Source organism: Cannabis sativa, unplaced genomic scaffold (assembly GCF_029168945.1).
Source record: "Cannabis sativa cultivar Pink pepper isolate KNU-18-1 unplaced genomic scaffold, ASM2916894v1 Contig7, whole genome shotgun sequence".
NCBI lineage: Eukaryota > Viridiplantae > Streptophyta > Magnoliopsida > Rosales > Cannabaceae > Cannabis > Cannabis sativa.
Genome location: NW_026870043.1, coordinates 9,700,225 through 9,716,051, shown reverse-complemented (window position 1 = coordinate 9,716,051; position 15,827 = coordinate 9,700,225). Strand labels below are relative to the sequence as shown.

Sequence of the window (15,827 nt, the reverse complement as noted above, 5' to 3'; positions counted from 1 at the left end):
CAAATCAGAAGAAAAGAAGAGTTTCTCTCTAAAAATCTCAGTTTTCATCATTGCTCCCTATTCTCTTCCCTTACACACAACCATCCCATCTCATCAATCCTCTTCCTACACATAACCATCCCATCTCATAAAAAACTCTTTCATACACCTCCATCTCGTTCTTAATAATTCTCCCTAATTAATCACACCTCTTATAAAAACCAGGCTACCTATTTAGCAAGCTCCTATAAAAACCAGGCTGCCTATTTAGCAAGCTCCTATAAAAATCAGGCTGCTTATTTAGCAAGCTCCTATAGAAACCAGGCTGCCTATTTAGCAAGCTCCTATAAAAACTAGGCTGCCTATTTAGCAAGCTCCTATAAAAACCAGGCTGCCTATTTAGCAAGCTCCTATAAAAACCAGGCTGTCTATTTAGCAAGCTCTTATAAAAACCAGGCTGCCTATTTAGCAAGCTCCTATAAAAATCAGGCTGCTTATTTAGCAAGCTCCTATAGAAATCAGGCTGCCTATTTAACAAGCTCCTATAAAAACTAAGCTGCTTATTTCATAAGCTTTATGAAAACCAAACTGTTCACACTACCTTCCAACACATCAACTCACCAAGGTTCTTCTACGAATCATAAGTTCTTATATTCACAGTCATTTCTTTCTTCTTACAAACGCAATTATATGGTCTGATACACCTCCCTTATCTACGAAATACGTTAATCTAGGTTGCCATATATGCCCAAGATTGATCATTTTTTGTAAGAATATAGACATCATTTGCTCTTGATCCTTGTAATATTTCATATTAATAAAGATGCACAATTGACTGTTTGCTACCGTAGACGTAAGCAAATACAATTTGCTGAACTACGTACATTTGTGTCTTATTTTTTATTTAAAGCAGTATATATATGATATATGTGTATATTTAAAGTAATATATATTTATATTATTAAATGTTTGGCTAGAACCACTGAACAAACTTTTAGAACCAACAAACCTAAGAGTGATCACATAGTCATCAATGGCACCATCCTTCATCAGAAATAACAAGTACTTCTCCAAGAAAGAAATACTGTCTTTTTCCTTAAAGCTAATGTAGAGATCCCTAAATTAACCCAAAAGTATTTTCATTCAATAAAATTTGAGAAAATAGACAACATTAGATAAAACTGATTTTGCCTTTTATATATTGAAGGAGCAAATAAAATAAAAAAAATGAACAAACGTGAGTGACTAAATATATTTGTGTGATGATGATGATGATTTGTATAGTAGTTGTTGGTCTTGTGTTTGTTCCATCTCCTACTTCTGTAATCTCATCATCAGATCAAAATAGTGTTATGATCAATCGTTAAAATGGAAAAATGGTAAGTAGCATGGATCGTGATTTTCTATTGGCTGTAGGGTCATTAGCCCCTCAAACACCACACATGATAACAACAACAATAATCACAAGAGCAGTACCTTGGCTACGACATGGATCGATGGTATCATATAAGACCTCATCCACAGCTCTACCAGTGTCTAAATCCCTCAACTCATCCACAACGTAAGGGAAATCATTCACCCTTGCAAGCTGAACCTCACCGCACTCCTCGAGTACCACCTCCGCTCCCTCGTAGCATTGGAACCTTCCGATGTCCCCGTCAATTGCAACCAATACCGCTAATGTAATCCAACAACAACAGTCGGAGAATCCCTCTCCCATGGAGGAATCGGTATCGGTACCATCGTCGGCGGTGCTACTCCGAGAGAAGAAGGAAGAGCTTCAAAAATAGAAGCGGGACGAAGAGGGCTTACACCTGTTAACCCTTTTGCTCCAATGTGCAGAGGCAGTATCGACAGACAACTTTGATTATGCGAGCAAGATTCTTCTCAAGATTTCGAAGCAGTCGACACTGTTTGGGACGTCAGCGCAACGCGTGACCGCTTACTTCTCGGAGGCAATGTCGACTCTACTTATGAGCTCGTGTTTGGGGATATACGCGACTATGGAGGTGATGGCTAAATGAGAGACTAACATTAGGATAAAAAGTTAAAATATGGTATTCCTAGTTTTATTTACAAAATTATGACATACAAAAAGCCCATAAGTAAATAAAACAAAAAAACCCATATTCTATTAAATTATTTAATTATGCCATAAAAATGTAAACACATAAAAAATTCTCATAATTTATGTAATTTTTTCTTTTAAATAATAATTTTAAATTTTTTAATCACTTGTTTACTAGTTTTTAATGATCGGCAAATATGATCCAATAGTCTCATTTTTTTTTTTAATAAAAAATTACTCCAAAGTGTAAAACATAAATTTATACACGAACACGAAAAAAAATAGCACCAATCGTTTTGGGTTTTTGCTTTGCTGGCTTGAGACCTTTTAATGACCACAAACACCGCGAAAACTAACAAATGGCTGAACCAGGTGAACTTCCGTTAAACCCCTTGGGTACCCTCGTTGCGCCTGTTTATGGATCCGAGACCGGTCATTCAGCTGCCGGAAAGCGCCGCCGGGAGGAATATTCTCCGGGTGTGATGTCACCGGTGGGCGATGGAGATGAGACGGCATCCAAGCGGCGGGTCAAGGGCCAGGACGTGCTGTTCAGAATCGTTGTTCCGTCGAGGCAGATTGGCAAGGTCATTGGTAAAGAGGGTTGCAGAATACAGAAGATTCGGGAGGAGAGCAAAGCCACTATCAAAATCGCCGACGCTGTAGCGGTATGTTTTAGCATCATTAACTAGGGTTTCAATGCAATCTTTGATAAAATGAGTGTAAAAGAGAAGTTATTTTAGTGTAGCAATTGCTTTATATTTTGCAGCGACATGAAGAAAGAGTGGTTATTGTAAATTCAAAGGATAGTGACAACTCGGTTTCAGATGCTGAGAATGCTCTACAGCAAATTGCGAGTTTGATTCTGAAGGTGAATTTGTACAATTCAAATCTTGCTAATGGCAATATTATAATGGATAAGCCTTCAGGAAAGAGAATAAGAATTAAATTTTCTTACACCAGCCAGCTACATATTAGTTATGTTAACATATGTGCGTATAACAGGAGGATGATAGCACTGCAGAGGCATCCAAAGTTGGGGCTGGACATGTGGCTGCGAATACAATCAGGCTTTTGATTGCTGGGTCGCAAGCAGGTTCTTTAATTGGGATGTCTGGTCAGAATATCGAGAAATTAAGGAACTCATCTGGTGCTTCTATTACCGTTCTGGCTCAGAATCAGTTGCCTTTGTGTGCTTCTGCTCATGAATCTGATCGAGTTGTACAAGTGAGTAGTCTACTTTATTTTATGTATTCATTATGTACTGGTTTTATATGTGGTCTTATAAATCTAGAGTGAGAACTTTACCCTCGGCCTGATGTGATGATGAATTATTAAGTGTCGTTTGGAGAAATTTGGATAAAGTGAGATGGTGATGGATTTTGTAATATGAAATTGGGAATAGTGAGAACTGATAACTAATTTGCAATAATGTTAATTTAACATGTAGATGGTATTTTTATTTAGGGATATTGACGGCAAAACTACCTAAATTTTATATTTTTTAACATTTAAACACATAAATTAGTTTTTTGAAGGTAAAACCTCCTAAATTTAATTCCGTTTTGCTCTTTACACTTTCCTCCAAAAGCCTCGATAAGTGAGTTTTTATGGTCTACATAATTTTAATTTTAAATATAATAAAAATTATTTTAAAATCTCAAAAAAATAATATAGAAAAATAAAAAAAAATTAGAATTTTTTTTCTTCTTTCTTTTTCTTTTCTTATCTTCTTCATCTGAAATACCCTAATTACTTACCCTAAGTCTTCCTCACCACACCACCACCATCACACTACCTAATGCCACCACCATCATTCTACCTCCATTAACACCACCACCATCACACCACCTCCATTAACAATCACAACTATTATGACTGTCACCGCTATCATCACACCATAATCACTACCATTAACACCACCACCACAACCACACCACCGAGACCACTCCCACCACAATCACACTACCACCACCGTAGCTGTTGCAATAACCACTACCACTATGACAATTTTCAAATCCATTTAAACACCTATAAAATACAAAACAAATAAAATCCAATGAAAGAGAGTTTGAGAGAGATTGAGATGGAGTGAGAGAGAGACCAAGACAAAGGTGACAGAAACAAAGGTGAGGAAGAGAGCCTGACGGAGTGACGACACCGATGTTGTGGACGGAGGTAACGGTGTTGATTTGAGTTTTGTTTTCTTAGCAATAGAGGCTTTTTTGGGTGGAGTGTTTGGGCTTTTGGCAGAGCAATCTTCAACTAGTAGACGTTTGAGATTTTTTGGGGTGGAGCACAGGCGGACTTTTGGTGGTGGTAATGGTAGAAGAAGAAGAATAAGTATGGAAGAAGAAGAGAAAGAGGAGTTGTTGAGGGTTCCAGAAGAGAAGAAAAAGAAAAAGGAAAGATTTTTTTTTTAATTTTTAAATTATTTTTAAAAAATTTAATTAATTTTATAATATTCAAAATAATTAAATTGTGTGGACCCATCATAATTTGACACGTGTACACAACTATACACATGATCAGTAGAAGTGCTTTTGGACGGAAGTGTAAAGAGCAAAACGGAATGTGAGTTTAGTAGAGTTTGCCATAAAAAATGACTTTATGTGGTTAAGTGTTGAAAAATATAAAGTTCGGGTAGTTTTTCCGCCAATATCCTTTTATCTATACAATGAATTGATACTATGTCTTCTCTTAAAATTCAGATATCAGGTGATGTTTCTGCAGTTTTGAAGGCTTTAGAGGAGATAGGCTGTCAACTAAGGTATTTATTTAGTTTTGTATGGTATACAAGCTGTTACGCATGTAGTTTTCCAGTATCTCTTACCAGGACTTATTTCCTTGTGTGTTAGGGAAAATCCTCCTAGACAAGTCATATCTATCAGTCCAGCTTATAACTATACTACAGTCCGACCGCATCCACCTTACATGGACCCATCATCAGGTTATTTATTTTGTTTTTTTCTCAATGAAAAGACTCCAAATGCCACGTTCGCGGCAATATCAAGTTTTGATAATCTTTTTTTCTTATAACCACATCATCTTTAGGCCAACCAATCTTGCAGCTGATTATGTAACTTTCGAGATGGTAATATCAGAAACCCTGGTTGGTGGTTTGATTGGAAGGTGCGGCTCTAACATATCAAGGATTAGGAATGAATCTGGAGCAACTATCAAGGTAAGCAGATTTGTAGGTTTCGGGTGAAATCAATTTTTAGGTACATGTTTAATGCTTTTAAAGAACAAGTTTATAACTGGTGCCGCCTTAAGTGATTTTTAGGTTAAGTATGTTTATATATATACATAATTATATGTATATAAATATATATATGTATGTATATGCATATAATAGGGCAATTCTACCAGTGTATTATTGTTTTAATTGGTTGCATGATCCAGGTGTTTAAAAGTTTGCCAATCTTGTATGTTTAATTGTTACATATGTTCTTAGCATGCAAGAAGTTGCATATTTAGGCCTTGTTTAGTACTTGAATTTTGATAAGGAAAATTTTTGTGGGAAAAAGGAAAGGGAAAAATGTTTTGTTTTCCAATTTTTCTTGTTTCTAATATATTTTAGTGTTTGATTGGAAATTTACATTAAATTGAATCCTCAGGTTTTTTTATGAAAACATTCTCTCATTTTTTTTTTTGAATCTAAAAATGAAATAGTGAAGTACCTTGGATTTTTTTTCATTACCATCAAAAAATTCAAGTTCCAAACAGGGCCTAGCCTTAGACATTAAGGTTCAATGGGCTGGTCTCTGTGCAGGTTTATGGTGGGAAAGGTGAACAAAATCAGAGACAAATTCAGTTTGGTGGGAGCATCCAACAGGTTTGTGTAACTATTTCTTTTGAAGCTTTTATGAATCTTTCCATCCCATACAAATCTCTATGAAATTTACATGCTGAATATATCTCTAATCAAGAGAAAGTACCCAATAACAAAGGAGGAAGTACTACGTTGCTAAGTTTACAAACTGTTCCTAGATTCAAACCTTTAGGGGCCATTTAGTACGCAGGTTTCATTTTATAATTTGGGTTTAACATTGCTTGGAGAGTGATGAAGAAAATCATAAACTTAGGAAAGTAACATTACTGTGTTTGGTTGTGTGCAGTTATATTATGATGATGATTGGGAATATGAAGAGTTGAGATAGGAATGAAATGTGACAACTTTATTTTTTTTTTTACAATAATGATTATTTTTTTTTTCTAAAATACTAATAATTCAATACTTTTTTTTTTTCTAAGTGTTCAAAATAATTTTTATTTATTATTTTTCATATAATTTTATAAAAAAAATTAACAATAATAGATAATTATAGAGAGTAAAATATACATATATATAGGAATGTTAATTGGGTCGGGTCGGGCTCGACCCGACATTGACCCGGCCCAGCACGATATCTCTTTGGCACGATCCGGCCCGGCCCGACCACTTCTTTCAGCCTGGCGGGTCAGGCCTGACCTGACCCGAGATAGATGGGTTGAGCTTGACTCGGCCCCTTTTTTTTTTGAATGGTAGAATTTTTAACTTTAGATATCTCTATAAATATCATTTTTCATAATACATCTTTAGAGATATTTCTGTTAAATCGATATTGTCTTTTGATGTTGTTCATATATTTTTTTAGAAAATATTAAAAGCTATATCTCTCTCCAGTACCAAGAAAAAAAATAATTGTCTAACAATGACTGATACAACTGTTATCGGGCCGGGCCAGATCGGGTCAATGATCTAAATAAAGCCCAATTGTCACGGGCCAAAGAATCGGCCCGCGAAAATAGCCCAAATTGCCATTCTTATATATATATATATACTTGTCACAACAATTAATTGCAAAATTAATTTGTTAATAATTTTTTCAAAAATCAATAATTTAAACAACAATAAAAACTCTTTAACACATAATAGTATATCTTAAAAATGCTAGTTAAAATCGCTCAAAAAACAAATATTGATTAAAATTTTAAATTCCAAAAGTTTGCATATTATCTAGTTTATAATCCAAAATATGACATATTATTATATTGCCAAAAGTTTCATCCAAAAGATGATATTAACCAGCCAAAAGTTTCATCCAAAAGATGATATTAACCAGCCAAAAGTTTTTCTAAAAGTAAAACACTTACATTTTATAAAGTCATCTCAATAGTATTTTTCGAAATTCCATCAACTATTAAATCCCACCTCACTTAAACAAACCAAGAACGAATGCCAACTTGTATTCATTATCCAAAGTGAACAACAGATCCGTGTAAGCTTGATTTTGGACAAGAAGTTTTCCAGCTTCAATTCGTTGTTCAAATGACAATCCATCGATTTTTTTTCAGTTCATTGAACACTTTCAATCTTCTACTTGCACGTTCTGTCTCGAACTGGAAACAATTAGTAATTCTTCTAATACTATCACCAGCAGCAACTTGTATTTCACCAAATTTGTTCACTGTGTTAGTCAATACCTCAACTAATGAATCTTCATTCCTAGACCTCTTTCTACTTCTTTTTCTTGATTGTGCTGAAGTTGTCCCCGTACTTGTGTGACTATCGGTTGCATTTCTAACAAGATCATCCATTGGGGCAAATGGATCGAACTCAGATTGTTGATCATTTTCTGCTTCTCTATCAATCTCATCCACTGTTTCAGAAAATCCCATAGCACCTTGACCATTTGCACGATCCTTCTCAAATATAGTATCAAAGTCATCATAATGAAAATATAGTAACAAAGTCATCATAATGAGAAAATGCTTTATTCCTTAAGCTTCTTGCATTTAGATGACTTTGCAATGAATAAAAGACATATAAAAAGAATTAAGATATGATCAAATTGTAAATTAAATTGAACAAAGTAGCTTTTACCCAATCATGAAAGACACTCTTTTCAGCAACCACACACTTTAGACCCTCATTCCAACCGAAATCATTTGCTTGTCTCAACATGTTTGAAATTGCATTGAATTGTTTCTTTAGTATCTTGATACAAGACTCAATGTGGGGTTGTCCTTTCAATCCGCAATGAGATACTTTTTCATTCATCCATCTTTCCAATTGTTGTAGATAGCCAGGTTTGAAAGTCCCATTGTCTGTTTTCCATCTTCCACAATTTACCAACTCCAACAAACACCCAACCAGTTTTGAATCCTCAATTGAAGTCCATTGGTGTTTTTTTCCTGGAATCGATGTGTTAGGCCTTGGGATTAGTATGGTGGGCTAGCATATATTAAATAAAAGGGTAATTGAGTCTTTGTATTGAGGGTAGTGTTTTGGAGGGAATACAATGGTATATATAGAATATTAAGGGGAATTGAGGGGTATGCAATGTTTGAGTAAATCTCTATTTGCACCAAAGGGGCCTAAGACCGCCTATCTTTTGTAATTGGGTTTCTCGTACATCTAATACACTTTTCTTATTGTTTTTCTACTGTTTCACTCTTACTTTTGCTACTGTTCTATTGAATTCTTAAGTTGGAGTTCTCGGGTCTTATCAATTGGTATCAGAGCGGAAGTTCTTGGTGAGTGCCGGTGACTATCACAATGGAATCAAGAGTGGTTGGATCGGATTCAACATTATCTAAGCTGAAGTCGGTGGAGGCGGCACTAGATAGATTGGAAACTGCTAGAAACAGAATCAGGGATGCTGCGGAGCATCGATCTGAGTTTCAAGCCTCGAAAATTGAATTGCCGCTGTTCGACGCAGGAGATGACCCCGAGGAATGGGCTTACAGGGCTGAATTGCACTTTAGCTTACAACATTTGACACCAGCGGAAAAATTAGACACTGCAATTCATTGTCTCGAAGGAGCAGCTTTGAGATGGTTCTGTTGGGAAAATTGGAGGTATCCTTTTCAAACGTGGAATGAACTGAAATCCCTACTGATTCGCAGATTCCGTTCCCAATCCACGCACGAAGGTTCAGAGTATCATCGAAGGTTTAAGGTTGAAGATGACACAGATCTTGTGAAATCAGATCTCCCAAAGGATATTGAGGCCAAGATTAATGAAGAGAAGGATGTTAGAAACGATGAAGAAATGGACAGGGCAATAAGAGAACACAAACGAGCGTTCGCTAGACTCGATAGTTTTAGGGAAACTATCACTGCAGCACCACCATCTCCTGAAGAGACGGAGAAAAACCAGCAGTTGAAGTCGTCACCGGAGACGAAGAAGAGGGAGACGGGGCTGCTGGTGGAGTCTTATGAGCAGAAGGATTTGTTGGGAAAGACACCAGATCGGGAAGTTGTTCCATGGAGTTCGCTCGCACATCAGCAACGAACGACATCAGAGAAGATGGTGGTTGTGTCGAAGGAGATAGCGTCCCTGGTGCCATCGCCGGAGAAGAAGGCTGTGTGGGAGGTGGTGCCGGACGAGGAAGAGAAGACGAAGACGCTGTTAGCAATAGCGTCGGAGGAGGAAGTCCCGCTGGTGGTGTCGTTGGGGTGGGTTTCATCGCCAGTGCCGAGGTCGATCCCATTGCAGGCGGTGACGGAGCTGAACCAACAGCGGAGGTTGTCGCCGGAGACGAAGAAGGGGGAGACGTGGCTGTTGGTGGAGTCTTCGGGGCAGCTGGAGGTGATGCCGGAGAGAGTGTTGTCGTCGGCGCAGGAGCAAATCGTCGTGAAGGAAAAATTACCACCATCATCCATCAATTCAGTCGCGTACGGGGTTCACTCAGTAAAGTCGCTGAACTGGGAAAAGGAAAAGGGAATTGTTGGTTGGTATTCTTCTCTTCAGGTACTCAAACCCTACCAAATATGGCCCAAGCCCAATTCCTTAAGCCTTGTTTCAGCGTTGGCCCCCAAGAGTAAACTTAACCCAATGGGTCACTTTGAATTAATTAAATTGGAACCCACCCACTTTATTCCTATGTCTAGTTTAGTAAGTGAGGGTCATTGTGGGAACCAAACTCCTTTCTTTACTCCATCTTGGGCCCAGACATTCCAAAGGTTATATTGCTTTGACCAAGTTGTGGTCATGGCCCAACTAAACAAAGAAATGAGCCATTTTATTTTTAAAGGGGTGCAACTATGGATGTCCTACCCAAAATGTTACATTTACAATCATGAGACAAGAGATGGGAAAGAATACTTGAAAGTGACTCTTTTGCTTATAAATGGTGAAGGTTGTCATTTTAATGGAGGCAATAATAAAATACCTTTGGTAAATGAGAAGTTTAACCTTGGTGCTTTGCTAGTGCCATTCAAGCATTGGGTTTTTGATAAAGGGCGCCGAACACTACTCCAGCCAGCCAAGGGTGCATCAAGGACATGTCAGAATACCACATTACTAACTTGGTTCTTTGACAGAGGTCGCATACAACATAGGGCTCTAGACTTGACTATCGATCACCTTGAGGACAAGGTGAATTTCGGGGGGCCGGTAATGTTAGGCCTTGGGATTTGTATGGTGGTGGGCTAGCATATATTAAATAAAAAGGTAATTGAGTCTTTGTATTGAGGGTAGTGTTTTGGAGGGAATACAATGGTATATATAGAATATGAAGAGGAATTGAGGAGTATGCAATGTTTGAATAAATCTCTATTTGCACCAAAGGGGCCTAAGGGCTCCTATCTTTTGTAATTGAATTCTTGCTCCAAAGCATCTCATATCTACTTGTAACAATGTGTAGCAATATTTATATTAACATATGTAATTAAATTAAAAATATTGTTATATAAATTTGATATCCAACACATAAGTCTAAAACTGATATCCAATAATATAAAAATTCATACAAAGTCAAGCACAAATAATGCAAAGAAATGAAATATCCAACAATATAAAAATCTATACTAATTCAAGCAAATCAAACACAAATAATGCAAAGAAACACAATCTAAGTATGCCTCCTTTCTCGTCATAGGTCAAACATCTCTCTAGCTATGTTGTTCCTCCAAGAAGTCCAAGCGTTAGATATTTCAATATGTGTATAATGATCATTGCCTAAACTTTCATCTTCGTCAGAAGAATCATCCTCACTTTCCTCTACGACTTGTTCTAGAGGATCTACATGCATTTCTCTTATAATTAGGTTGTGAAGAAGGTACCAAGCAAAATAATTCGACACTGAATTTTGACAGGATAGTATGACCGATCTCTAAGGATTGCCCATTGTCCCTTTAATTATCCAAATGCTCGTTCCGAGCAGAAGAATATTTCATATTGAAAAATTCAGCAGGAGTATTAGGTGGTACATCCCAATCGTTTAAATGATATCGCTGTCCTCTATACGGTATTAAGAAGCCTTCACCATTAGGGTATCTAGCATCACATAAGTAGTAATATCCTATAAATTGATTGGCGAAATTGTAAACCTATTATGAAATTAACTTGTATATGTTTGATATTACACATGGAACAAAAAGTATACCTTGTGGAACTTTCAACCCATTTGGCTTGGATATAGCATCTTGCAACACTCTAAAGTCTGCGGCTGATCCTTCCCATCCGGGTAAGACATAAATAAATTGCATATCTTGAGAGACTACACCTAATACATTAGTAGCAATTTCACCCTTTCTAGTCTGATACCTAGGCTTATCTATGGCAGGCACATTGACTTTAATATGTGTGCCATCTAGTGCTCCCAAACAATTCTTGAACCATTTCTACCTCTCATCAATTGGACCATCAAGTATTGGTTTAGCCTTTTTTAATAATAGCTCGTGAAGACGCAACAAAGCATTCAAAACAACATTAAATTGTCTACTCATTGTTTCACCCGAACGTGCAAATTGTTGTCTCACAATTCTATTCTTAATGTCATGAGATATAATATGTAAAAATATAGCAACCATTTCTTCAACATCCATATTCTTTGTTCCCTTCAAACCCCCGATAGTTCTAAGTTGGTGACACAAAATACCAAATATTTTCTTATCCATACGAGTATTTTTTATACAAGCTAAGTCACTAGCATGTATTATTCTAAAAAGATTTAGTTGACGTAATTGGTACCTACGGAAAGAACTTTCAAGAAACATATTTCTACTTATACGTTTCTTATAACAAATAATAATTACTTGAAGTATGAAAAGAAATGTCATCTTATTTAACATTTCCATATATTGAAGTAAAATTGCTACAAATCTTTTTTTCTTTACAACCAATAGAAGACGAGTCATATCTGCATCAAGTTTTGAAATAGTAACACACTTATATGCATTACCAACTATGTAAAGTAAAAAATATGTAAAAAAGAAAAACCACAAAAAGAAATAATGATAAATGGTGGTTACAATCGCATCTTAATGCATATTGAACTCAAAAAAATAACAGAACAGACACATAACATACACATAAACTTATTATTGAACTCAAAGTCAAATATAAAAAGCTACTTAGTGTGTGATAGAGTATTTAAAATGTTAAGAAAAAGAATAATAATAAAAAAAAAGTTGTACTAGTTTAAATTATAGCTAGTTACCTATATATGGAGGAAAAGAAAATTAGAATAATGCAAATTTAATATAACATAATAGCAGTTGTGAGTGGTAAGTAGTCTATTGAGACAGAGAGAAAAAATACAATATAAGAAAAAAAAATGTTTAGTGATATGACTAAGTTAGAGAAAGATTTATGTGGGTGAGTGATAAAAGAAGTAAAAGAAAAAAAGAAATTGTAATACATAAAAGTAGTTGTTAATATGTAATACAGTAAAAAAGAAAAAACAAAACAAATGAAAGTATATTTGTAAAAGAAAACAGTGTTACATTAAAAATGTTATAATCTACTTTTTCTAAGTATTCTATGTAAAATATTCCCATTATGATTGCTTTAAAATCTAATAAGATATGTGGGCATCATACACTACTATGATAGATATGATAAATCATGATCTTTGCATGGAAGGAGTCAATAAATGTATAAGTTCTGTTTTCAGCTTAGTGTTCTGAGGCAGCCTATTTCATTTGATGCTGAAGTAATCAATATGCATCCCTAAATTTCATTTTATAAAATTTTGTTTATTGTTCTCGTCTAACACTAACTGTATCCTACTCCAGCTCCTTAATCTAAAAATACAACTAGGAGAAGCACTGTGTCATGATTCATCAGTTCAATGCTGCCAATAGATCAAAATCACTTCTAGACAGTCAATGAACTATCTCCTTACCATACCAGTCACGTGCAAAAGTTTCTTAACTTTTTTTGCCATCTGAAAAGATGAACCAAAAGTTCAAACCCCATAATAGCCTTAGCTAGACATTGTTTGTTGCACTCAATTGTTTTCAATTCAATGCAGTAGGTGCCTAGGTGATCTTTATTCACTATGCCTCAGCTTTTTCACTTTTGCAAAGAAAAGTTGTTTGCAATTAATAATGCAAAAGTGGGAATAGAAATTTCAAGTGTTGTGTGTGGTCATCTCCATTCTCTACTCTCTAGGGTCACTCAAGAAGAGCAGCATAAAACTATCTGCCTTTTGAGAATATTGACACATCCCTACCCAGCAACCAAAACCCTCTGGAAGATGGTCTCTGTCTTTTAGAGATATCGAAAGTGCCAAAATATGATTTTTCTAGTGTTATACATACATCAATAACAGAGTGGTAAAAAAACTTGGAAGATGCAAACTATATGCATACATCAACAACAGAGTGGAAAAAAAAACTTGGAAGATGCAAACTAGATGCAAACTTTGAGTTTGTTTCAAAGAAGGTAATCTAAGACATAAATGGACGCTTTTTCATAGATCATTAACTACAATTCCCACAAAACCGAAAGCTGAATATCATAGGACCTCAAAAATCCTTTACCCATTTGCCCAATATATCAAACTCCGAAACAACAAATATATCATAGTAAAATCCAATTAAAACAAACTCTACCCAACACAAATGATACCCAAAAACCTAAAATAAATGCTCAAAAGACATGGCACAGCGTCAGTGAGTTTGAGAATAATATACTGACCTGAAAAGAGGTAGATCGACTTGAAGATGCTTGACAGCATGCCGGCGTTTCCTTCCTTCTTCTTTCCCTGTAAATAAATTATATGAAAGAAAGTCATTTGAGCCATCTTTGGTTAACTTCATCAGTTAACTCACTGATGAGTTCACCAAGCTAAGCTAGCAAATCTTAATTTTCCAGACAAATGAAACACAATGTTTTGAGAGATGTTAAGGCAGCCCACTGTAAAATGAAAACCCCCTCCAAAAAAATTGAAAATACATACCAAACATAGGTTAGACTTAGTTTTCCCATTCCCGAGTAAGAAAATCTCTGTACCTAACAGCCCCTTAGCTGTTTCAGAAACTCCGAACAATGCAACTGGCCTACTAAATTGGAGAAAATTTTGTATGCACGAATTAGTTATTTTTACCCACATCTGTTATTTATCAATATAAATATATATATATATTTATACATGTAAGATGGTTAATTCATTTTGTAAGAGTGGGAATTCTTGGTTGCTCACTAATAGCGCGTGCTGTTTAAGTTTTATAGAGAAAAGCAGCATTCAAATTCAATTGTTCTTCACTGACAATTTTTGACTGCTTAACAGGTTGCACTGGCCAAGCAGAGAGTTGACGAATACATATATTCTCAGTTGATCCAACCAGCTGGCGCTCAACAAGCAGTAATTACCCTCTGAAAGTGTTAACATCTCATTTCTAATGTGTTTTACTTCCAATCGATAATATAACTAAAAATGAGAAAATACATTATGTGAGTAGTACTCTTAAGTTTTGAGAAATGCTAAGGGGTACTTTAAAGAGGTGGCATACCCGCTATTGGTGTAATTCATCAGAGGGTCTTACACATTTTGATTTAATAAATAACTTAGTAAACCACTAACAATTCACAACGTCTTACATAGGTATAGTGTTGGGTACTTTAAAGTGTTTAATAACAATGCTCTTGTATAGTTGTATGTGGCTTTACTTTCTTGTTTTGAGAAGACCTTATAATAAAATCTTGGGTATCTTACTGTCTTGCTTTTAGTTGAGTTTATGCTATACAATAGCCTGAATTTCGTCTTAAAACTGAATGGGAGTTTTTTCTTTTGAAGAGCAGAGCAACAATACTGAGACAATGAAGGGTGGACCTAAGAACTTGGACCATGAATTCAGTTGTATACTTCATGATAATTATCCTTGTATTTTCAAGTCTTGCATTGCAGTTTGCTGGCCGATGCGGTTTCCGCCTCTACCTTGATTTCTGATATGTGAAATTAGTTGTTATAACATCAAATAATTGTACTTGAAACATTGTTTGCCTTTTAGAGGATACTTTGATTGTTTTTTTTTTCTTTTTCTTTTGGGTCTGTACATTCACAGAAGGTATTTGATCCTTAATCAAACAACTAATGAGCAAATAGAAACTGACCTTTTGGAGTATATTTTAAAATTTTTGAAATCTTGCGCCGGTTAATTAGCCGTAATGCCCCCTGAGTTGTGCAAAGATTCTCAGTTTAGTCCCTGAGTTATTTTTCTCAGCAATTAGATTCATATTTCAATTTTTGTTTCAATCTCCGTTAAATTTTTTACAGATGGCAATTAATCATGTGTCTTTTAGTTTAAGTTACTACTAGAGAATTAAATAGCTGCAGGTTCGAGTTCGACCGACATTTATTTTTCACTTATTATTTTAATGTATTTTTTTTTATTTAAAATAAATAGCATTCATTAATTTTGTTTAGCCTGCTATCATTTAGGCAACAATAAAATAATGGAACACTTGAAGCTCTAGAACCTTCTAGCGGGCTGCATTCCGTTCCTTCTGGGTTTTCCTGTTTCTCAAAAATTTTGGTTCTAATCCTGCGATTCTCATCACTGT

The 15,827-nt window shown here is 35.6% G+C and overlaps 1 protein-coding gene across 2 annotated transcripts; it reads left to right on the top strand.

Moving 5' to 3' along the window:
- Positions 1–2,268: 2,268 nt before the first annotated feature.
- LOC115716317 (flowering locus K homology domain) lies at positions 2,269–15,398 on the top strand. 2 transcript variants are annotated; one of them, XM_030645079.2, is made up of 9 exons: positions 2,269–2,712; positions 2,814–2,915; positions 3,050–3,271; positions 4,756–4,814; positions 4,903–4,994; positions 5,116–5,228; positions 5,820–5,882; positions 14,554–14,628; positions 15,061–15,398. In XM_030645079.2, exons 1-9 carry the CDS (start codon positions 2,407–2,409, stop codon positions 15,085–15,087), a joined length of 1,059 nt encoding a protein of 352 aa, XP_030500939.2. In that variant the 5' UTR covers positions 2,269–2,406; the 3' UTR covers positions 15,088–15,398. The 2 variants fall into 2 exon arrangements, with proteins under 2 accessions (XP_030500939.2, XP_030500938.2); XM_030645078.2 differs by having other exon boundaries at positions 2,303–2,712; positions 15,066–15,398.
- The last annotated feature ends 429 nt before the right edge of the window (positions 15,399–15,827 follow it).